Source organism: Hypanus sabinus, chromosome 8 (genome assembly GCF_030144855.1).
Source record: "Hypanus sabinus isolate sHypSab1 chromosome 8, sHypSab1.hap1, whole genome shotgun sequence".
Taxonomy (NCBI): Eukaryota; Metazoa; Chordata; class Chondrichthyes; order Myliobatiformes; family Dasyatidae; genus Hypanus; species Hypanus sabinus.
The window spans coordinates 96,971,011-96,997,067 of NC_082713.1; the positions used below are offsets into that span (position 1 = coordinate 96,971,011).

The window sequence follows — 26,057 nt, forward strand, 5'->3', positions numbered from 1 at the left end:
ACTGACGCCTACATCCAAGAAAATCATTGTATTTATCATTTATACCTATTGCACTTTGAAAGAAATTATACATGATTGAAGGTTATACAATGTCATTTCCAGTACACATTTGTAAAGAAGAATGAACTCTGGATCTGATGCAGCACAGAAAAAGCACAAAAATAAGCAAAAAACACAATAAATATAAATACATAATGTAGCTTGTATGCACTATGTCAAGGTCATACCATACCACGCAAAGGTCTTGGGCACATGTAATAAACATTGATATAAGAGGTGAAATCAAAACTGCATTATGCATCAAGGACATGTAAGCATAAAATGATGCTAGGTACAGGAGGGTACTGATGGGAAATGATATGGTGATGATGATAGGTTAGTGAATGGAGGTGTTACTTGGGCAAATAACTGTTTTTGAGTCTGGTGGTCCTGGTATGGATGCTGTGTAGCTTCTCTGAAGGGAGTGGGATAAACAGTCCATGAGTAGGGTCGGTGGGATCCTTCATATTACTGGCCTTTTTCCAGCAACTTTCTGTATATATGTCCCTTGCTGGTGGACAACCTCGTGTTGGTGATAGGCAGTTTTGACGTCACTTCATATCACATTTTTTTTACACAGTTCTGGATGGGCTTGATGGCAGATAGGCTGGTGCTGATGACGTGTTGGGCAGTTTTGATTATCAGTCATAGAGGCTTCCTGTCTGCCACAGTGCAGTTTGAAAACAGTGAAGGTATTTTCTTGGATAGTGCTTTGAAAGTCTTGATCCTATTTTGGATATGTTATAATCTGGTTACCCCATTACAGAAGGATGTTAAAGCTTTGGAAAGGGTGCAGAAGAAGTTTACCAGGATCTTGCCTGTGAACTGATAACAGAGTAGTTCTTAGCACAGGACAATTAAGATGGGTAGATGTTGCATGGAAGAGATTGTAAAAGAGTAACCTTTAGTTCTCAGCCAAAACTTTTGAGGAGATTGTTAGGTTACTGCATGAGCTGTAAGGGGAGGTTGGACAAACTTGGGTTGTGTCCTCTGAGGGGAAATCTGACAAAAGGTTATAAAATTCTGAGAGGCACGGATAGGTTTCTTTCCTTCCCAGGATAGAATTATCAATTACAAAGGTGGGGGGTGGGGTTGGTGGGAAAAGAGAAAGTTTAAGGAGAAGTCCAGGTAACTTTTTTTAGGTGCCTGAAATAGTGGAAACTGATTCACTGGTATGTTAAATGCCTTTTGGACATCTGGGTATGCAGGAACTGGAGGAGCTATGGATCATTTACAAACAAAAGAGATTAAATTTAAATTTGCAATATGCCCAGCACTAAGACTGTGAGTCAAAGGGTTTATTGCTGTGCTGTACTGATCTAGGTTCTGTAAGCAACTAAATTTCCAACTATTTCCCTTTACTGATACACAAGGGTTAAAATGGTGTGCTAACCAAACAGTGCACTGACACTTTGTATACTCTGTGTGAAAGCTTATGAAGACGAGTTAAGATGATAAACTGACAAAGATAGTTCTGTCACCCAGGCTGAACATGGTCCTTGAAAGCCTCACTTTCCTTTGTACTTACAGCTTTTCTGTTCAAGCTCGGGAGCCAAGGTCACTGAGCGTAATCAGACAAGATAAAGATGTAAATGAAGGATTCTAGGACAGTTATTTTACTAATTCTCTAGTATCATTGGTCTTTAACATGTAGATTTAATTGGTTAATAAAACCTGAAATATATAATATAATGGGATTCAAATGTGCACGAAGTTTCTATTGGATCAATGTTTGTATACAGCTGGTCAATTTCAGTATAAAGATTCCATTTCTTTGTTCAGAACAGTTTGTTGATGGGGCAAACTGTTCTCCTTGTGCACAAGTAAATCAAATGTGTTTGAGGAACACATGTGAGTTAATCAGCTACAGAACAATATTTTACTTGTGCTTTTTTTCTGTAGATCGTCTTATGCCAGAATAACATCCATCAGCAACAGCACATGAACCGGGTGGTGACCCATGAATTAATCCATACGTTTGATCACTGTCGTGCACATGTAGATTGGTTCCACAATATAAAACATCTGGCCTGCTCGGAGGTAAGGTATCACTTGAGTATGGTCAAAATCTCAAGATCTATGCAGGCAGTCTTTGATTTCAAAAGTGAGCTGTTTGTGAATGAGACATAAGTAACAGGTGACAGGTGAGCGAACATGCAAGGGAAGAACTGGGCACAGGCTGGCCTTAGTGCATGAGTCTGATCAGCAGTCTGGCTTTGCTGTACTTCACCCAGACCTGATTTTTGTGATTCAATATTGGGGGTAAGGTAAAGCTTATAGAAATTCCTCCTTTTAATCAGGGGAAGATCCCTATTGCTTAAAAAATCAATTTCTATCCGAAAAATAGTTGTCCATATGTGCAGGTTGTCCATTAGTCAGGGGTTTGTAACCTGGGGACAACCTACATTATGAAAGGTATCTCCATATTCAAAGTTTTTCATATATTAATTATTAGCTTATATTTGTCACGTGCACATCAAAACATAGTGGAAAGTATCATTTGCGTTAAGGATGAGTTAGCAGAGAGCCATGCTTCTTTGCACCAACATAGCAAGCCCACATTTACTGACACTAACCTGTAGGAGGAAACTGAAACATGCAGTCTTGGGGAGAACTGCCTGCGGACAGTGGAGGGAGTTGAACCCTGAATATACAGCTGGTGCTGTAAAGCATTATACTAACCACATAGCTATTGTGCATCCCCCTTAACTCCTGTGTTGTTCCTGAATTTATCTGAATAAGTGTTTTGCATTGTGGCTGATCTTACATGAACTGTGAAATAGCCAGTATTCCAGGGATGGTGGTTGTGGAATGTACTGTGACCTATCTGCTTCCTGGTGTTGATGTAAACGGTCTTTCTTTATAATTCATCAAACACATGTTTATTTTCTTTATGCTGCTAAAATTTGCTATTGATGAACATCTGCCAGAGAGACAGTAATTGGCTCAGAGAAAACACTCTTCCTAAGATAGTTATTGTTCAATTCTCTGTGCATATTCAGATGAATACACAAACCTGCTAATGGCAGATGGCAACAATAATTACAAAAAGGTGGCAGCATCCTCATTTCCAGTCATTTTCCCTGAATTATTTAGCTACATAAAACATCTTCAAATTAAGTTTATTATCAAGGTACATATATGTCACCGTGTACAAATCTGAGATTTGTTTTCTTTCGGGCATACTCAATAAATCCAATAACCATAATAGAATCAATGAAAGAAAACAGCCAGTGTGCGAAAGACAACAAACCAAGCAAATACAAAAAGAAATATGATAATAAATATTGAGAAAGTGAGATGAAGAGCCCTTGAAAATGAGTCAATTTGTTGTGGGAACAGTTCAGTGATGGGGGGAGTGAAGTTAACTTTGGCTCAAAAGCCTGATGGTTGAGTGGTAATAACTGTTCCTGAACACGTTGAGGGGAAATAACTATTCCTGAACAGACAGAAGCAAAACACAGCCTGCTGGAGGAACTCAATGGGTCAGACAGCATCTGTGGAGGGAAATTGATGGTGATATTTCTGGTTGAGCTCCTACATCCAGATTGAAAGATAGTGGGGAGGTCACAAACAAGAGAACATCTGCAGATGCTGCAAATTCACACAAACACAAAATGGAGGAGCTCAACAGGTGGGGCAGCATCAATGGAAAAGAGACATTTCATCATCATGACTGGAGAAAAAAAGATAAGGAGTCAGAGTTGGAAGGTGGGAGGAGGGGAGGAAGAAACACAAGGTGATAGATGAGACTGGGGGTGGGGTGGATATGGTGAAGTAGAGAGCTGGGAAGGAGATACAATTCTGGAGAAAGGGAAATCTGAGAGAACAGAACACCATGGAAGAAAGAAAAGGAGGGGAGAGAGCACCAGAGGTGATGGTCAGGTAAGGAGATAAGGTGAGGGAGGGAAAAGGGAATGGAGAATGGTGTTGGGGGGGGCATTAACGGAAGTTTGTGAAATCGATGTTGGTGCATCAGACTGAAGGCTACCCAGTCAGAATATAAAGTGTTGCTCTTCCAAACTGAGTGTGGTCTCATCACAACAGTGGAAGAGGCCATGGGCTGAAATGTTAGAATGGGAATGAGAAGTGGAATTAAAATGGATGGGTGGCCACTGGGAACTCTTGCTTTTTCTGGTGGACGGAGCATAAGCGCTCGGTGAAGCTGCCTTCCAAACTACGTCGGGTCTCACTGATATACAGGAGGTCGCACTGGGAGCACCAGGTACAATAGATGACCTCAACAGACTCACAGGTGCAGCGTCGCCTCACCTGGAAGGACTGTTTGGGGCCCTGAATTGTAGTGAGGGCAGAGGTGTAAGGGCAGGTGTAGCACTTGTTCCACTTGCAAGGAAAAGTGCCAGGAGGGAGATCGGTGGGAAGGGATGGGGGGGACGAATGGACAAGGGAGTCACATGAGGGAGCGATCCCAGCGGAAAGCAGAAAGTTGGGGGTGGGGGGAGGGAAAGATGTACTTGGTGGTCGGATCCTGTTAGAGGTGGCAGAAGTTATGGAGCTGTGCTGTTATGTGCTGGATACAGAGGCTGTTGGGTTGGTAGGTGAGGACAAAAGAATCCATGTTCCTGATGGGGTGAGGACAAACGTGTGTGAAATGGAAGAGATGTGATTGAGATCAGCATTGATGGTGGAAGAAGGGAAGCCTAAAGAAGGAGTACATCTTTAAAGAGCAGGTGCAGCGTTTGAGAGAAGGGGGTGGCATTTTTACAAGTAACAGGGTGGGAAGAGGTATAGTCCAGGTAGCTGTGAGAGTCAATGGTTTATAATGGACATCAGTAGATAAAGCTGTCTCCAAAGATGGAAACAGGAAATCAAGAAAGGGGAAGTGTTGTAAACAGACCGGATAAATTTGAGGGCAGGGTGGAAGTTGAAGGCAAATTTGATGAAGTCAGTGAGCTCTGCATGGGTGCAGGAAGCAGCACCAATGCAGCCGTTGATATAGCAGAGGAAAAGTTGGGGAGTGACACCAGTGTAGGCTTGGAGCATAGACTGTTCCATGTAGATGGTCAGTAATAGAGGTGCGGGGAAAAGAGTGGAGCAAGAATGGTAAGTGTTAGTTGGATCCAGGTGAGGAGGTGTGATTGGTAGATGGAGGAGGCAAGAATAGAAATAGCAACACACAGAATTCTGGAGAAACTCAGCAGGTCAGGCAGCATCTATAGAGGGAAGTAAACAGTCAATGTTTTGGGTTTTGATCCTTAATTGGGATTGAAAAGTAAGAAGAGAAATAGCCAGTGTACAAAGTGTGGGCAAGGTACTGATGGAATGAAACCATGACTATTTATTCCCCTCCATTGATGCTGCTTGACTTTCTGAGTTCCTGTAGCATTTTGTGTGTTTAGCTCAGGATTACCAACATTTATGGAATCTCATCGGACTATAAGATATAGTGTTAGAGGCTGGGAGGTTGTAGATGGGAACAGCTGAAAGTTCTTGGTGAAGATGATAAAACATGTCAGAACTTTTTAAGGGAAGTTAGGTTGGACATTATTTCATTGTTTGTGTAAGGGTTAAAGCACTTCTCTGCAGGCATATTGCATATATGAATCCATGAACATCTGTGTTCTTCACTGGGATATTTGAAGAATTGATATAATCCCATTTTTACACATCAGAAATCTATAGTCACAGAGCCATGGAATTGGGTTCAAATAGTTGTAAGATGGAGAATATTTCTGTATTATAAGTTATTGCTGTGTTCATTTCACTTTCAACGCTGCTCACAGAAAGCTTTTGTTCTGTTCAGTTGGATTAGTAATGTGATCTGTCAGTTCATATTGACACCTGCTAACTAGTTCAGAGAGAATTCTGATCTTCACCCTGTGTAACCAATTCCACTTCAAAAGCGCTATAAGTAGACATGTCTTTCAGTTAATTAAAGGGTCATTGCAACTGGTCAGGAATAGTTTTATTTTAAATAAAATGTAACATTGCAATGCCACCCTTGAGAAACGGAGAAGAATTGATTGATCGCTTAGATAAGCAACAGCTTGTAATCACTGGACTGCTTTTATAAGGGAAAGAGATCATCAGAGAGGAAACCAGGAAGAAAGATCTCACTCTGAGTTATTTGGAAATGTTTCATGCTTCTCTGATGGCTTCAGTCATTTTTAATCAAAATGTGAAACAGACTTTCCATTGTGTGATATTTCAGAAAAGAAATCTTGCTGGAGTTCTATTATATACACTGACCTTGACATTTTCAACAGATCCGAGCTGCTAATCTCAGTGGGGAGTGCACATTTCAGAATGAATTGAGCAGATTCAATTTTGGTCTAAAGCAACATCATCAAGTAAGTATGGTAATACTCCACGTATTACGAGAATGAGGTATTTCTTAATGGATTTTTCAGATTAACATAGCTTTTGTAGAATTCATAGGCTTGTCTGATAAACTTCTAGTAAGATTATGCTAGAAATTTGGGAAATCCTGTGGTGGATCCCGATGATGATATTATGATAAAAGATATATACAATTGTATTTGTTCTTTTTATAAGGGCAAAATTCTAAATGTTACTCTATTCTTAGAATATTTATTCTCCCTCCTATGTATTTTGTCTTCTCACTAATAAATACTCACATTTATATGTGGTATCAAAAGTTATCCTTTTATCTAAGCTAGCAAATTAAGCTCTAATGATCTGTTGTACAGTATTTGGGGGAAAATCTAAACCTTTACACTGCATTTATTCATGATGATGTGAAAATAATATAGCCGGAGTAGGAAAGGGTTATTTGACAGAGATTGTATGTTATCTCTTTTTGACAAAGAGAAAGTTGTCAGGGTCACTTTTGCACATCCCTGAGAGTTACAAAAGTAATGTGCATGCTGATCAGTTATTGTTGGCTTTGTAAAGTTTTGTTTAATGGAGAGTTGATCATGAGTCTCCTGACCACCTTCTTCTTATCCCCATCACCTCAACTTGGGCATAGGCCACCTACAGCAGTGCACCAATGTCTTGGGCCGCTCTTTCAAGTTGGCCTTGGGTGTATGCCGTCTTACATCTTTTAGGTGAAGATCTCTGGAGCTTCTGTCGGCATCTCTGTAGCTCTGGGATTTTATGGGATAGGATTTCTAGCCCCGTGTCCAACCCTCTCCTTTTGCATCTGGGCTTGGGAGTGTCCATGGCAGAGCTCCAGACATTATGGCTGGGTAAATTGCATTGTGGCAAGGTAAGAAGGAATTACAAATCCACGTATTTTTAAGCTGATAAAGGTGCTGAGGTGTGTTCTAAAGCAACATTCAGAATGCTTTTCATTTTACTCAGAAGGATTACTGTACCAATTAATGCGAATAACATTTTGCTTGAACTGTGCTTTGTAATCGCTATCGATTTTGACTCGTTTAATTTTGCTCTTTTATTTCCACTCAGAAATGTGTCCGTGAAAGAGCTTGTCGTTCCATTTTAGCTGTTCGCAAAGTCAGCCAAGAAACTGCAAAGAAAGCTGTTGATGATGTTTTTGATAGCTGTTTTAATGATCATGAACCTTTTGGAAGAATTCCACACAATAAAAAGGATGCAAAGTATGCCCACAGGGATTTTCAGAACAGGAACAGATTTTATACAAATCTTTAAAAAAAATTGTGGTGTGGTGTCATTTCAATTAATAATCAACACAATTATAAAATCCATTGTAACTACAAATATTTCATTTTCCTTGAACATGACTTTTTTAATCAGGTGGTTAATAAAATAAACAAAACTCTTGTGCATGGCTGGACGTAAATCCTTTTAGAGTTTTTAATATAATTTTCTTTATTTTTTCATAAAATTATTCCAGTTTGTGGTGGTCATGTCACAGTTAAACACTGGCGATTATTCAATTATTACCATAAAATACCTGTAATGTACAAAAAGTATGATATGTAATACTGACTTTAGACCATTTTTCTTGCTCCAGTTGCCATTCTATATTTACTTGTTTTTGTTATTATAAGATTACTCATTGCATTATTACATTTCAAAGCAGAGACATCAGACAATGAACTGACTTTACCTATAATGATCTGTTTCTGTGAAGAGAGGAAAGCTAGTCCAAAACAGAAAATCCTGTGTGAATTTATTTTCAGAACATAAAAAGTAAAAAGGGTGAATGGGATATCAGTACCAATTTGGAGAAAATGACTATCACACATCCTTCCTTTGTCTGATGTCAAATATTTTTTTTTTAATTGAATCTGGCTGTTCTACTGAATATGCAGAATTAACCTAATACATGTGTGAACAAGCAGATTGCCAAATGCTGATCAAAGGAAGTTATAGATATGGTTATGTTTTATATGACCAACAATATATGTGAAGCAGAGGAATATAAAAACATCAGTAGACTTAACTGTGATCTAATTTTGCAACTGTTATTACACCTCCTGTACATATTGCAAACATATACATAAAATCTTGTAATCATTGCTTATTCCATATGCTATTACATTAACTAATTTATTACAGTTTATGAAAGTAATGATAGATTGGCATTAATGTCACTTTTCTAAAAAAAATCCATTTTGTTTTTATTATGGGGCAGGCAAGAGAGGATATTTTTCCTTCCAATAAATCATGTCTTTCTCTAACTATTTCTTCAAAAATGGAATTCTGTCTTGTTTCTGGTAAGTTTCTTTTTCCTTCAGATGACACAGCTAGAGGCAAAGAGGTCACTATCAATATAAGTGAAGAATCTATGGAAAGTTGTACAGTTACTTGTATTCACCTAAGAGATTTGGATAAATACGATGAGGGAATGCTCCTCCTCTGAGGAAAAGACTGAAAATCCTGACTGCTTTTGAGAATTCAGTTCTATTTATTCTGAGGTTAGAAATGCTTTTGGTTCCTATCAACTTTAGTGGAATTGAATGTGAAGGTGATCTGATATTTTTGTGCTTAACAAGTGATCAAAAACCAATGTTTTCCTGTGATCATCATGAATTGAGCACAATATTACTTTGGTACCATTTAACCCCTCTGACATCAACAATGTTTGTTGCTTGCCTGTTCAAAATTGTTTTGTGAAGTTTCATAGAATTCTGGACCAAAACATCTATTGTTAATAATAGTTGGTACTGATGACAGGATGATGGGTATGGGCTGTAAGCAGGTATTTTTATATATATATATATATGAAATATATCACGTAGAAGTGTCTTGGCAGCTTTCATATTTAACGAAGCACGTGAAGTGAACTCAGTTTGTTGTTTAGTTACTGAATTGGCCTGTACTATTGTGCGAGGCATCACCCCAGGAAAGGAAGGAGGAGTGGAAGTGGGCCAAATTAAAAGTTGCTGAAAACTTTATTTTCCTCCTTGGCTGCAGTGTGTGTGTGTGTGGAATAAGTGTAAGGTAGAAAAGGAATATTACTTGCTATGTGGGTCACCATATTAGCTCTCAGGATATTTTTAGACATTATAATTTTATTTCTCATTTTAGTTAAAAGGCTGACTATCTGCCCTTTAATCCTGGAAATATCTATCTAATGACATACTTTAATAATGGCTTTATTAACACTGAATAGCCAAGCTTTCAGTTTTTTATTAAAAGAGATACTTTATCTGTTCTGAAATTCATTGTCTTTTGTTTTTGATAGTTGTTTAATTGTAAATAAATTATGTTTAAAACACTCGGGTTAAATATCTCATCTGTGTTATATACATGTCTGTTCAAAAGGAGTGTATGACATGGTTTTGCAGATCCACACAATACAAGAGCAGGGAAGTTATATTGAAACTTTATGAAACACTGGCTAGACATTGAGCATTGTGCCTATTTCTGGTTACCATACTTCAGGAATGTTGTAAAGACCCTCACTAATTTTTATAGGTGTACCGTAGAAAGCATTCTTCTAGGGTGCATCACAACCTGGTATGGAAGTTCTCCTGTCCAAGACTCGAAGAACCTGCAGAAGATCATGAACACAGCCCAGCACATCACACAAACCAATCTTCCATCCTTGGACTCGCTTTACACCACACACTGGTGGAGCAGTGCTGTCAGGATAATCAAGGACAAGACCCACCCAGCCAACACACTTTTTGTCCCACTTCCCTCCGGGAGAAGGTTCAGGAGCATGAAGATTCGTACGGTCAGATTTGGGAACAGCTTCTTTCCAAATGTGATAAGACTGCTGAACAGATCCTGACCCAGATCTGAGCCATACCTTCCAAATATCCAGACCTGACTTGCACTACCTTACTTCCCCTTTTCAACTTTCTAATTATGATTTATAATTTAAATTTTTATAATATTTACTTTGACTTGTACTTAAGGGAGTGTGAAACACAGAAACAAATATCACTGATGATTGTACGTTCTAGTATCAATTGGTGACAAAGATCCTATTTGTATATTCACGGTCTTTAAATCTGAAAGCAATCAAGCAAGATGGAGTTAATGCAGGAAAATAATGTTGGAGGGAAAATTTGCCATGATTTCATTGATAGGTGAAGCAGGCACGGGCCCAAACAACTTCTGTTTCTAATGTTCTTCATTAAATCCCTCATCCCTGATGTCATTCCATTTGAAGAGATTAAGTTGAATTGTTCTAGGAATGAGGATTTCTGCCAAAATTGGGAAAGTTGAAGTTGTCTCCTCCAAGCAAAACAAAGAGCAGTTGACTCTACAGTCATATCCCTGATAGAGATATGAAGAGCATGACAGTTCTAGCTAAAGTAAAAAAAGCTGATCCTGTTCGCACAGCACACACAAAATGCCAGAGGAACTCAGCAGGCCATGCAGCATCTATGGAAAAGAGCACAGTTGATGTTTTGGAACGAGACCTTTAATCAGGACAGAAAATAGTGGATTGGTTAATCAAGAGAAGGCAGAGAGTTGGTATAAATGGGTGTTTCTCTGGTTGGCAGTCTGGTGAGTGGGGTGCTGCACAGTTTGGTGCTGGGCCACAGCTGTTTACCATTTACATTGATAATTTTGAAGAGTGGACTGGGTGTAGCGTAGCAAAATTTTGCTGATGACACTAAGCTGAGTGGAAAACCAAATTGTATAGAGGATGTGGAGAGTCTGCAGAGGGATATAGATAGGCTAAGTGAGTGGGCCAAGGTCTGGCAGATGGAATACAACATTGGTAAATGCGAGATCACCCACTTTGGAAGGAATAATAGAAAAGCAGATTATTATTTAAATGGAGAAAGACTGCAACATGCTGTTGTGCAGAGGGACTTGGGAGTGCTTGTGCATGAATCGTAAAAAGTTGGTTTGCAGGTTCAACAGGTTATTAAGAAGGCAAACGGAATGTTGGCCTTCATTGCTAGAGGGATTGAATTTAAGAGCAGGGAGGTCATGCTGCAACTATACAGGGTACTGGTGAGGCCGCACCTGGAGTACTGTGTGCAGTTCTGGTGTCCATACTTGAGGAAGGATATACTGGCTTTGGAGGCAATGCAGAGGAGGTTCACCAGGGTGATCCCAGGGATGAAGGGGTTAACCTATGAGGAGATTGAGTCGCCTGGGACTATACTCTCTGGAGTTCAGAAGAATGAGAGGGGATCTTATAGAAACATACAAAATTTTGTAAGGGTTAGATAAGATAGAAGTAGGAAAATAGTTTTCATTGGTAGTTGAGACTAGAACTAGGGGACTTTACCTCAAGATTCAGGGGAGAAGATTTAGGATGGAGATGAGGAAAAACTGTTTTTCCCAGAGGGTGATGAATCTGTGGAATTCTCTACCCACGAAAGCTATTGAGCCGCCTTCACTAAATCTATTTAAGAAACAGGTAGCTATTACATAGTAAGGGAATTAAGGGTTATGGGGAAAAGGCAGGTAGATGGAGCTGAGTTTACAGACAGATTAGCCATGATCTTATCGAATGGCGGGGCAGACTCGAAAGGCCGGATGGCCTACTCCTGCTCCTATTTCTTATGTTCATATGTTCTATGGTTCTCAGCCCAAAATGTCGACTGTACTCTTTTTCCATAGATGTAACCTGGACAGCTGAGTTCCTCCAGCATTTTGTGTGTGTTGCTTGGATTACCAGCATCTGCAGATTTTCTCTTGTTTGTGATTGTTCCAGCTGGTGAATGGATAAAGTATCAATTGATTTGGAGCTAAAATAATTAGCTGATGGTACAGAAGGGATGAAGAGAAAAAATATTTTTTACAAGTGCAGTGTGTATAATTTAGAATTTACAGTTTGTGCAGTGGGTACTATCTAGAACTTGCAGATTGTAAGGCTTGTCATACAGGGTTTTCAAAAAAAAATACTTATGGAAAATAATTTCCATAGCTCTAGGGAAGTTGCAGACATATAAATGAGTTGCTCTATAGCATGCTGGTATTTGCTTAGTGGATCAATTAAATAGAATCTGATTCACTGGAAAATAAGATCTCCCCACCCCCCTCCCATACACACACGCGCACACACACACACACACACACACACACACACACACAAACATACTGAATATTTCAAGGTCTAAATAGAATGGAAGTGGAGAGGATGTTTCCAATAGTGGGAGAATCTAGGACCAGAGGACACAGCTTTGGATTAGAAGGATATTCATTTAGAACAAAGATGAGGAGGAATTTCTTTGGCCAGAGTTGGTGAATTGTCTGGTAAGATGGTGATGCACATGGCCACGGTGGCCTCTATAATAAAATGTATAAAGCTATAGTTGTTCATCCTTTGACTTTTTTATGATTGCAAGACTTTGTTGAACATAATGAACTTAAAGTACTGCAGGTCTACCTTATCAGCAAATTGTTTGATAATGTGTGGGGTCTGGACTGGAGGAGTTTACTTGTTACAGCCACCCAGGGGAAGAGACATTGGAGAGACTGGCATGGTGGGTGTTTATTCTAGGTAGAGGGCTGGCTTCTCCCATCGGTACACAGAAATACAACTGCAGATGCTGTGGATCAAAGAATACGAACACACGCTAGAAGGACTCAACAGGTCAGGCAGCATCCGTGAGACTGGGCTGCATTCGTCTGTGACTGCACTAGTGTGTGATGATTGAATTACCCCAGATATGTACTTGCTGAAATATCCTATGCACTATCAATCTACAGGACCTGGCAACCAGGAACTTGGGCTAGTTTATATTTTTTTGTGTGACTATGTTTCCTGCTATCTTGTATGTGTTAGATGTACTTTGTTCTGTGTATGACAGTTGGTATTGTGTTTTACACCTTGGTCCTGGAAGGATGTTGTTTCATTTGGCTGTATTCATGGGTATTTGAATGACAATTGAACTTGAACTTTAATTCATTGCCACAGATAGCTATGGAGGCCAAGTCATTGAGTGTCTTTATTTTTTTTATAATTCATTTTTATTGAAATTTATTATTAAATAAACATTTCCATAAGATGTATTTCAGACGCTGTACATATATAGCATACCTGTATATTCATATTTGCCACAAATCTCCGCATAATATTTATCTGAGGTATACACTTACATTAAAAAAAATCCTCTCTTTTCTATAAGTGTATACCTCAGGTAAACATTGGCTGTCTTTAAAGTGGAGGTTGACAGGTACTTAATTAGTTATGGTGTCAAAGGTTATGGGGTGAAGGCAGACAAATGGGATTGAGAGAGAAAATAAATCAGCCATGATTAAGTGATAGAACAGATTTGATGGTAGAATTCTGCTATGTGTCTTATGGTCTAATTAACATTCCATGCTCCAGCAGTTCTGATTTAGTACTGCCGGATGGTTATCAGTTCAATTGTGCAGGACCAACCAAAAAGGAATAGTTATAATATATTTTTTAAATATCCATAAATTATTGAGAAATTCTTGGCATTGTAATGTATATTGAAGTTATTCTGGGCAACAATGTTCAGGTTGTCAAGTCAATCCATCAGACAAGTTAGAAAAGCATTTGGTTGCAGTAAGGGGAATTATGAGGCTATCAGGCAGGAAATTGGAAGCTTAAATTGGAAACATGTTCTCAGGCAAAAGTATGGAAGAAATGTGGCACATGTTCAGGGGATACTTGTGTGGAATTCTGCATAGGTACTTTCCAATGAGACAGGGAAGTTATGATAGGATACTGGAACCGTGGTGTGCAAAGGCTGTAATAAATCTAGGCAAGAAGAAAAGAAAAGCTTACAAAAGGTTCAGAGAGCTAGGTAATTTAGAGATCTAGAAGATTATAAGGCTAACAGCAAGGAGCTTAAGAAGGAAATTAGGAGAGCCAGAAGGGGCCATGAGAAGGCCTTGGCAGGCAGGATTAGGGAAAACCCCATGGCATTCTACAAATATGTGAAGAGCAAGAGGATAAAATGTGAAAGAATAGGACCTATAATGTGGGAAAGTGTGTATGGAACCGGAGGAAATAGCAGAGGTACTTAATGAATACTTTGCTTCAGTATTCACTATGGAAAAGGATCTTGGTGATAGTAGTGATGACTTGCAGCAGACTGAAAAGCTTGAGCATGCAGATATTAAGAAAGAGGATGTGCTGGAGCTTTTGGAAAGCATCAGGTTGGATAAGTCACCGTGACCGGATGAGATGTACCCCAGGCTACTGTGGGAGGCGAAGGAGGAAATTGCTGAGCCTCTGATGAAGATCTTTGCATCATCAGTGGGGACAGGAGAGGTTCCGGAGGATTGAAGGGTTGCGGATGTTGTTCCTCTATTCAAGAAAAGGAGTAGAAATAGTCCAGGAAATTATAGACCAGTGAGTCTTACCTCAGTGGTTGGTAATTTGATGGAGAAGATCCTGAGAGGCAGGATTTATGAACATTTGGAGAGGTATAATATGATTAGGGATAGTCAGCATGGCTTTGTCAAGGGCAGGTCGTGCCTTACGAGACTGACTGCATTTTTTGAGGATCTGACTAAACATATTGATGAAGGAAGAGCAATAGATGTAGTGTATATGGATTTCAGCAATGCTTTGATAGGATACTGCATGCAAGGCTTGTTAAGAAAGTAAGGGGGCATGGGATCCAATGGGACATTGCTTTGTAGATCCACGACTGGCTTGCCCACAGAAGGCAAAGAGTGGTTGTAGATATATTCTGCATGGGGGTCGGTCACCAGTGGAGTGCCTCAGGGATCTGTCCTGGGACCCTTCGTGATTTTTATAAATGACCTAGATGAGGAAGTGGAGGGATGAGTTAGTATGTTTGCTGATGACACAAAGGTTGGAGATGTTGTGGATAGGGCTGTCATAGGTTACAGTGGGACATTGATAGGATGCAAAACTGGGCTGAGAAGTGGCAGATGGAGTTCAACCCAGGTTAAGTGTGAGGTGGTTCATTTTGGTAGGTCAAATATGTTGGCAGAATATAGTATTAATGGTAAGACTCTTGGCAGTGTGCAGGATCAGAGGGATCTTGAGTTCTGAGTCCATAGGACACTCTAAGCAGCCACGCAGGTTGATTCTGTGGTTAAGAAGGCATATGGTGTATAAGCCTTCATCAATTCTGGAATTGAATTTAGGAGCCGAGAGGTAATGCTGCAGCTATATAGGACCCTGGTCAGACCCCACTTGGAGTACTGTGCTCAGTTCTGGTTGTCTCACTATAGGAAGGATGTGGAAACCATAGAAAGGGTGCAGAGGAGATTTACAAGGATGTTGCCTGGATTGGGGAGCATGCCTTATGAGAATAGGTTGAGTGAACTCGGCCTTTTCTCCTTGGAGTGATGGACGATGAGAGGTGACCTGATAGAGGTGTACAAGATGATGAGAAGCATTGATCGTCTGGATAGTCAGAGGCTTTTTCCCAGGGCTGAAATGGTTGCCACAAGTGGACAGAGGTTTAAGGTGCTGAGGAGCAGGTACAGATGAGATCTCAGGGGTAAGTTTTTAATGCAGAGAGTGGTGAGTGTGTGGAATGGGCTGCCGGCAACTGGTGGAGGCGGATACGATAGGGTCTTTTAAGAGACTTTTGGATCGGTGCATGGGTCTTAGAAAAATAGAGGGCTATGGGTAAGCTGGTAATTTCTAAGGTAGGGACATGTTCAGCACAACTTTGTGGGCCGAAGAGCCTGTATTGTGCTGTAGGTTTTCTATGTTTCTATGACTGTAATTTAGCACAAACTAATGATTTCATTGTTCTTTCCTACCAAACATTACATATTCAAAATTATTTTGCTCCTCTCTAGATTTTTCCATAAAAGATCTCCATTTTCACATTAAAATTTCCTCCGGTTTATAATCTTAAATCATGTGCTGAGCACTTCTGCTCCACTCTCATGTTCTTTTTTTTGCCGCCTTTCCAGTTTATTGTCAGGGACAGAGTTTTCAGCATCTGATTGTTTCTCCCATGTTAAATTATATTTTCCTATGTTCACTTCCCATTTCCATTAATTCTCGACTGCTTTGTGAAGCACAAGGCTAAAGATATGATTTAAGTATTTTGTGGACTTTTACTGATTCCAAGACAGCTGCTGCCTTCAGGCTGTAATGGATTTTAATAAAAAGAAATATTGATAAAAATTTTAAAAATATATGTTCAATCAACACACACAAAATGCTGGTGGAATACAGCGTTTATACCATCACCAAAAGAAGAGCACCAGGCCACTGTCTCCTATAACATCACCAAAAGAAAATGTTCCACCAGCATTTCGTGTGTGTTGTTTGAATTTCCAGCATCTGCAGATTTCCTCGTGTTTGCTTTAAAAATATATGTTATTGCCTTTGGTGTCTGGGTGCCTGATGTGGTGGCTTCACCTGCATCATGTGACAAGCAATGGTGGTGGGACTTCAGGATTTTCAAAAGCTCAGTCAAGCATAATTCCCACATATAACACACTTCCATATTATTATTTTAAATGCCATGTTGTTCTCGGGTATTTTCACTCAGTCCTTGAAGAAAGAAAAAGTACAACATGATGCAACATGAATGTTCTTTTAAGGTTGTAAGTAATGAACTGTTTTTCACATCAGTCAATCCAGATTAGCTCAAGAGTTAGTCAAAATTGAGTTTATTACATATCCACAAGTAATGTGTGCAAAAATGCAATGAAAAACTTCATTGCAGCAGCATCACAATCACCTAGTATCAGATACAAAGCCCTCAGAAGATAAACATGAACTAAAATTTAAGGTGGGGGATTCTATGGAAGGTAGGGTTTGAGGGTCAGCACAACATTGTGGGCCAAAGGGCCTGTAATGTGGTGTACTATTCTATGTTCTATGTAAATGAAATTATATAAGAATGAACAAAAATAAAGTTTACTGTATTGCAAAGTGGTCATAGTGTTGCTATTAATGAGGTAGTGATTAGAGTTTTGCAGGTGCATTCAAGGTTGGGTCAGACTATAACTAGAGGTCATGGGTTATGGGTGAAAGGTTTAAGAAGAACATGAGGGGGAACTTCACACAGAGGGTCCTGACAGTGTAGAGTAAGCTACCAGTGAAAATGGTGCATGAGCTTAATTTTAATGTTTAAAAAGGTTCATGATGGTAGGGGTATTGATGGCTATGGTCCAGGTGCAGGTCGATGTGAGTAGGCAATTTAAATGGTTCAGCATGCACTAGCTGGGCCAAAGGCCTGTTTCTGTGGTGTACTTCTCTATGATTTGACAATTAGCAGAATGGTTGAAGAGAGTGTCTTCTCCTTCGCCACGTGATGTGGGATTTAAGGCTTTGCTGACTCCTGTCTGATGGTAACTTTGAGAAGATGGCAGGGATTTTGATAATAGATATTTTTATAAGATCATAAGTTTTGACTAGCTTTTCTTTATTGTTGTTTATAACTTAAGTAAGTAAGAGACAATTTTTTCAAAGGGCCAAAAGCATTATAAGGGATCACCAATCTGAGGAGTTGGACTACATGTCCAACATAGATGTGTACTAAGCTATTTGGAGACAGCAGCCCATTCCATGTACTCACCACTCTCTGCATAAAAAACTTACCACTGACATCTCCTCTATACCTACTTCCAAGCACCTTAAAGCTGTGCCTGTTCGTGTTAGCCATTTCAGCCACAGAACCATAGAACATTACAGCACAGAAACAGGCCTTTTGTCCCTTCTTGGCTGTGCCAAACCATTTTTTTGCCTAGTCCCACTGACATGCACCTGGACCATATCCCTCCATAGACCTCTCATCCATGTACCTGTCCAAGTTTTTCTTAAATGTTAAAAGTGAGCCCACATTTACCACTTCATCTGGCAGCTCATTCCACACTCCCACCACTCTCTGTATGAAGAAGCCCCCACCCCCCAATGTTCCCTTTAAACTTTTCCCCCTTCACCCTTAACCCATGTCCTCTGGTTTTTTTCTCCCTTAGCCTCAATGGAAAAAGCCTGCTTGCATTCACTCTATCTATACCCATCATAATTTTATATACCTCGATCAAATCTCCCCTCATTCTTCTACGCTGCAGGGAATAAAGTCCTAACCTATTCAACCTTTCTCTGTAACTCAGTTTCTCAAGTCCAGGCAACATCCTTGTAAACTTTCTCTGCACTCTTTCAATATTATTAATATCCTTCCTGTAATTTGGTGACCAAAACTGCACACAATACTCCAAATTCAGCCTCACCAATGCCTTATACAACCTCACCGTAACATTCCAACTCTTATACTCAATACTTTGATTTATAAAGGCCAATGTACCAAAAGCTTTCTTTACTACCCTATCTACCTGTGACGCCAATTTTAGGGAATTTTGCATCTGTACTCCCAGATCCCTCTGTTCTACTGCACTCCTCAGTGCCCTACCATTTACCTTGTATGTTCTACCTTGGTTTTTCCTTCCAAAGTCCAATACCTCGCACTTGTCTGTATTAAACTCCATCTGCCATTTTTCAGCCCATTTTTCCAGCTGGTCCAAATCCCTCTGCAAGCTTTGAAAACCTTCTTCACTGTCCACTACACCTCCAATCTTTGTATCATCAGCAAATTTGCTGATCCAATTTACCACATTATCATCCAGATCACTGGTATAGAGGACAAATAGCAATGAACCCAGCACTGATCCCTGCGGCACACCACTAGTCACAGGCCTCCACTCAGAGTAGCAATTCTCCACTACCACTCTGACTTCTCCCATTGAGCCAATGTCTAATCTAATTTACTACCTCACCATGTATACCTAGTGACTGAATCTTCCTAAGTAAACTCCCATGCAGAACCTTACTGAAGTCCGTGTAGACAACATCCACTGCCTTCCCTTCATCCACTTTCCTTGTATCCTCCTCGAAAAACTTTAATGGATTTTTTAAACATGGCCTACCATGCACAAAGCTGTGTTTATTCTCCCTAATAAGTCCCTGTCTATCTAAATACTTGTAGATCCAATCTCTTAGTACCCATTCTGATAACTTACCACCAACATCAAACTTACCAGCCTATAATTTCCTGGATTACTTTTAGAGCCTTTTTTAAACAACAGAACTCCAATCCTCCGGCACCTCACCCGTAGATACCGACATTTTAAGTATATCTGTCGGGGCCACTGCAACTTCAACACCAGTCTCCTTCAAGGTCCGGGGGAATATCCTGTCAGGTCCTGGGGATTAATCTACTGATTTGCCTCAAGATAGCAAGCACCTCCTCCTCTTCAATCTGTATAGGTTCCATGACCTCGCTACTTGTTTGCCTTGTTTCCATTGACTCCTTGTCAGTTTCCTCAGTAAATACAGATGCAAAAAACCCATTTAAGATCTCCCCCATTTCTTTTGGTTCCATAAATAGCCAATACAAAGCTACCTCATGTCTTCTTTTAGCCCTCCTGATTTCTTTCTTAAGTATTTTTTTGCACTTTTTATACTCCTCAAGTAACTTATTTGCTCCCTGTTTCCTATACATGTCATACATCTCTCTCTTCTTCTTTATCAGAGTTTCAATATCCCAATGAGAACCAAGGTTCCTTATTCTTATTCACTTGGCCTTTAATCCTGATAGGAACATACAAACTCTGCACTCTCAAAATTTCTGCTTTGAAGTCTCCCACTTACCAATGACATCCTTGCCAGAGAACAACCCGTCCCAATCTATGCTTTTTAGATCCTTTCTCATTTCTTCAAATTTGGCCTTTTTCCAGTTTAGAACCTCAACCCGAGGACCAGATCTATCTTTGTCCAGGATCAAGTTGAAGCTAATGGTGTTATGATCACTGGAACCAAAGTGTTCCTCCTACACACACTTCCGTCACCTGTCCTAACTCGTTTCCTAATAAGAGATCTAATATTGCATCCTCTCTAGTCGGTACCTCTATATATTGATTTAGAAAACTTTCCTGAACAAATTTTACAAACTTTAACCCATCTAGACCTTTAACAGTATGGGAATCTCAATCAATGTGCAGAAAATTAAAATTCCCTACTATCACAGCTTTATGTTTCCTGCAGTTGCCTGCTATCTTTCTGTAGATTTGCTCCTCCAATTCTTGCTGACTATTGGGTGGTCTATAATACAACCCCATTAATGTGGTCATAAGTTTCCTGTTTCTCATCTCCACTCATATGGCCTTGGTAGACAAGCCCTCTAATCTGTCCTGCCTGAGCACTGCTGTAACATTTCCCCTGACTAGCAATGCCACTCCCCAACCCTTCATCCCTCTGTATCTATCACGTCTGAAACATTGGAACCCTGGAGCATTAAGCTGACAGTCTTGCCCCTCCTGTAGCCCTGTTTCACTAATGGCTACAATGTCACAATTCCACATGTCAATCCAGGCCCTCAGCTCATCAGCCCTCCCCACAATACTCCTCGCATTGAAATAGACACACCTCAGAAGATTATTACCACCACACACAACCCTTCTATTTGTGACTTTGCATGAACTACTAACCATTTATTTTCACCCCCCTTCCTCTATCTACTCTGGCACTCTGGTTCCCATCCTTCTGCAAATCTAGTTTAACCCCCCCACCCTAATAGCACTAACAAACCTCCCTGCAGGGATATTGGTCACCCTGTAGTTCAGATGTAACCCGTCTCTCCTGTACAGGTCCCACCTGCCCCAGAAGAGGTCCCAATGATCCTGAAATCTGAAACCCTGCCCCCTACACCAGTTCCTCAGCCACGTGTTGAACCTCCAGAGCATCCTACTCTTACCCTCACGGGCACATAGCACAGGTAGCAATCCTGAGATTACCACCCTCGAGGTCCTTCTTTTTAACTTCCTACCAAGCTCTCCATACTCACTCTTCAGGACCTCCTCACTCTTTCTTCCTACGTCATTGGTACCGACGTGTACCATGACATCTGGCTGCTCACACTCCCACTTCAGAACGCTGTGCATGTGATCAGAGACATCCCTGACCCAGGCACCCAGGAGGCAACTAACCATCTGGGAGTCTCTGTTGTGACTACAGAACCTCCTGTCTGTACCTCTAACTATTGAATCCCCCTGTCACTACTGCTCTCCTCTTCTTCCCCCCTCCCTTCTGCACTGCAGAACCAGACTCAGTACTAGAGATACGGCTGCCACAGCTTGTCCCAGGTAAGTTATCTCCCTCAACAGTATCCAATTTGGTATACCTGTCATTGAGGGGAATGGCCACAGGGGAGCCCTGCTCTGCCTGCCCTTTCCCCTTCCCTCGCCTGATGGTAATCTAATTCCCAGCGCGCTGCTCCTTTGGCGTAACTGCCTCCCTGTAGCTACTATCTATAAACTCCTCATTCTCCCGAATGATCCGGAGGTCATCCAGCTCCTGCTCCAGTTCCCTTCGTGATTTGTTAGGAGCTGCAGCTGGATGCACTTCTTGCAGGTGTCATTGTCAGGGACACCAGAGGTCTCCCTGACTTCTCACATCTTGCAAGAGGAGCATTCCAACATCCTGCCTGGCATTCTCTCTACTCTAAACAAACAAAACCAAACTTACCGGAACCTACCCTCGGCTCTGCCTGTTCACGCCGAAGCCTGTTGAGCCAAAGCCATCCCACTCTGACGATGGCTGCTGTGTATGGCGATCTTTTTTTAAACCTTTGGCATGCTACATCCGGCACCTGTGCAGTCTAGCCTCTTTTCCCCGATCAGCAAAAAAAAAGGCTTCTCTCGAGATGTCTTTAGTCCTTCACTCTCAGCCTCAGCCCTGAGAAAAAACTTTTGACTATCCGCACGATCAATGTCTCTCATCGTTTTATTCACCTCCATCAGGTCACTTCTCATCCTCTGTCACCCCAGGGAGAAAAGGCTGAGTTCAATCAACCTATTCTCATAAGGCATGCTCCTCAATCCAGGCAACATCCTTGTAAATGTTTTCTGCATGCTCTCTGTATGGTTTCCACATCCTTCCTATAGTAAGGCAACCAGAACTGAGCACAGTACTCCAGGTGGGGTCTGACCAGGATCCTATATAGCTGCAACATTACCTCTTGGTTGATGAAAGCCAATGCACCCTATGCCTTCCTAACCACAGAGTCAACCTGTGTAGCTGCTTTGATGTCCTATGGATTCGGATCAAGATCCCTCTGATCCTCCACGCTGCCAAGAGTCTTACCGTTAATACTTTATTAATATTAATAATAGTAATATTAATAGTATCTTTGTGGTTTCTGGGGCTAAAGCCCATCCACTTCAAGGTTTGACACAAAGCACTTTCAGAGATGTTCTCTGTACATCTCTGTTGAAACCTATGTTTATTTGAGTTACTGTCACCTTCCTGTCAGCTTGAACCAGTCTGACTATTCTGTTCTGACTTCTCTCATTAACAAAACATAGTTGCCCACAGAACTGCCACTCACTGGATTTTTTTTTGTTTTTGCACCATTCTCTGTGAATTCTAGAGACTGTTGTGCGTGAAAATCCCAGGATGTCAGCAATTTCTTAGATGCTCTAACCACCCCATCTGGCACCAACAATCATTCCACAGTCAAAGTCACTTTGATCACATTTCTGAGTGTAGATCCTCTGCAATGCCATTTGGTCTGCCTGGTGTTGAAGAGGTAGGGTTGCTCACTGAGCACCATCCTGGCACTGTAAAATGAACGAAGAGCGAGTATATTCATTTGTCAAGCCATTGTAGAATGCAAAAATCGAGAACACTAGAAATCGGATGCCAGCAAGATTGACCTCTTGCCCCAGCCCTGGGCTCACCATAGATTTTCAAGATAAAAGAGATTCACTTTATTTATCGCATATATCAAACATATAGTGAAATGCCTCAAAGTTCAAAGTAATTTTCAGACTACATATATGTCACCACATGCAACTCTGAGATACCCAGAAAATCTATGGACTAGTAACTATAACTGGATCAATTGAAGATCAGCCACAGCATAGAAGACAGTAAACTGTGCAAATATAAATGAATAGCAATAAATAACAAGAGCACGAAATAACAAGATAAAGAGTCCTTAAGGTCAGATCATTGCTTTTAGGAATATCTCAATAGTTATCCCCTTTTGTTCAAAAGCCTGAGGTTGGTATACAAACTGCAGTCAAGATCACAAATGAGAACCCCCAAGGCAAAAAGAATGGTCTGCATTTAATTGATAGGTGTTCCAAGACAGTGGAGCACAAGTTTGACACTTTCAGAGCATCAACAAGAATTGACCAAAACAGAGCCTGCAGCCCAGGCCATCCTGAAAATCATAAACATGTGTCTGCAGATAAGCAACTATTGGTGCAACAAACAACTGAGATCTGCCTCCGATACAGCAGCCTTGCCCTTGGATCACCAGTTTTATTTTCCACAACTGCACATTCACTGGCACAAAGCTGGGTAGAGAAGGCTTCATTCTTCTGCGTTTCAGCCTGGTTTGAATTCCACCACTCCTGCTGCATTTTCAGCCATGGCGAAGATCCTTAAAGGCACCGCGCCTGACTGCTCCATGTTCTTTTGTTGATTGTGAGATCTGAAGATCATTCGGAGTCTGTTATTTAGAGGAAAATTACATGTAGTAGATTGCAGCGAAAGTAATTCAAAAGAAGTATATTTAAGAGGAAACAATAGGGTCTTTTACAAACCTCTTAGATAGGTACATAGAGCTAAGAAAAATAGAGGGCTATGCAATAAGGAAATTCTTACCAACTTCTAGAGTATGTTACATGGTTGGCACAACATTGTGAGATGAAGGGTCTGTAATGTGCTGTAGATCTTCTATGTTCTATGAAATCAGGAACATTTTTCTACAGAGTGTCACTGATGATCACTGGTGCCAAGTTTCATGACAATGACCAGCACAGTCTAATGGTGTGCCAGGATCTGCATGTGTTGCCATGATCCTGGCCGTGACAGAGCATGTCACAATTTACTAACCCAAATTGTACATATGCCTCTGTTATGAGGAAGAAAACTGAAGCACCTGGAGGAAGCTCATGTGGTCACGGGAAGAACATACAAACTCTTTACAGTTAGCAGTGGGAATTGAACCCCAATCACAATTGTCGAAGCTGTAAAGTGTTACTGTAACCGCTACACCATGGTACTGTCCCCTAGGGGTTTCAGAGGTTTTGCATATGTTACTGACAGACTGGATTCGTCACATATTTCCACTTGCTATCAATAGTGCATCAAGCATTCCATTCAGCACTGGGCCAGAGAGTGACTGCGTATCATTGCGAACCTGCCCATTGTGCCTGATGTATAACATTGTATGTGCCAGGCACTTAAACACTGTAAATATCATTCTCTGTACAAACTTAGATACTCAATCTGAAACTCACAGGCTTTGAGTTGAGTCAGGTTAGAATGTGCTGTCTTAGCTCCATAGTTCAAACACTTCAATGAAAGTTGCCTCACAGGTAGATAGGGTAGTTAAGAAAGCTTATGAGGTGTTAGCTTTTATAAATCGAGGGAGAGTTTAAGAGTCGCGGGGTAATGATGCAGCTCTATAAAACTCTAGTTAGGTCACATTTGGAGTATTGTGTCCAGTTCTGGTCACCTCACTATAGGAAGAATGTGGAAGCATTGGATACAGAGGTTTAGAGAGTATGCATTATGATCAGAGATTAAGGGAGCTAGAAGAGAAGGAGGATGAGAGGAGACATGATAGAGGTATAGAGTATCCCCACGATTACTGAAGGCCTGTGCGTCTGAGCTGGGAGAACCCCTTCAGCGCATCTTCAACATGAGCCTGGAGCAGAGAAGGGTACCCAGACAGTGGAAAACATCCTGTATTGTCCCGGTACCGAAGAAACCACAACCAAGAGAGATGAATGACTTCAGACCTGTTGCTTTGACGTCGCACGTGATGAAGACCATGGAGCGGCTGATAATACAGAATCTGAGGCCACAAACCAGGCACGCCCGGGATCCTCTTCAGTTTGCGTATCAGGAGAAGGTGGGAGTGGAGGATGCTATCACATACTTGCTGCACAAATCCCTCTCTCACCTGGACAGGGTCAGTGGTGCTGTGAGGATTACTTTCCTGGACTTCTCTAGTGCCTTTAACACCATCCAGCCCAGGATCTTAAGGCACAAATTAACGGAGATGGGAGTAGACTCACACATGGTGGCTTGGATAACAGACTACTTGACAGACAGACCTCAGTATGTGCGGTTGGGAGACTGTAGGTCTGACACGGTGGTCAGTAGCACAGGAGCACCGCAGGGGACCGTGCTTTCTCCAGTCCTGTTCACCCTGTACACATCAGACTTCCAATATAAAACTTGGAGACCTGCCATGTGCAGAAGTTCGCTGATGACACGGCCATAGTGGGGTGTGTCAGGAACGGTCAGGAGGAAGAGTATAGGAAACTGATAAAGAACTTTGTGATATGGTGCAACTCAAACTACCTGCGTCTCAATATCACCAAGACCAAGGAGATGGTGGTGGACTTTAGGAGACCTAGGCCTCATATGGAGCCAGTGATCATTAATGGAGAATGTGTGGAGCAGGTTAAGACCTACAGGTATCTGGGAGTGCAGTTAGACGAGAAGCTAGACTGGACTGCTAACACAGATGCCCTGTGCAGGAAAGCACAGAGTCGACTGTACTTCCTCAGAAGGCTGGCGTCATTCAATGTTTGTAGTGAGATGCTGAAGATGTTCTATCGGTCTGTTGTGGAGAACGCCCTCTTCTTTGTGGTGGCGTGCTGGGAGGCAGCATTAAGAAGAGGGACGCCTCACATCTTAATAAGCTGGTAAGGAAGGCGGGCTCTGTCGTGGGCACAGAACTGGAGAGTAT

At 41.1% G+C, this 26,057-nt stretch overlaps 1 protein-coding gene across 1 annotated transcript in view; it reads left to right on the plus strand.

Annotated features, from left to right (window-relative positions):
* atp23 (ATP23 metallopeptidase and ATP synthase assembly factor homolog) overlaps positions 1-7,768 on the plus strand; it is a 28,132-nt gene extending 20,364 nt beyond the window's left edge. The window contains exons 4-6 of the mRNA XM_059977511.1: positions 1,942-2,079; positions 6,267-6,350; positions 7,432-7,768. Of these exons, the coding sequence (XP_059833494.1) occupies positions 1,942-2,079; positions 6,267-6,350; positions 7,432-7,635 (426 nt within the window). The 3' untranslated portion in view covers positions 7,636-7,768. The remainder of the gene's footprint in view (positions 1-1,941; positions 2,080-6,266; positions 6,351-7,431) is intronic.
* The last annotated feature ends 18,289 nt before the right edge of the window (positions 7,769-26,057 follow it).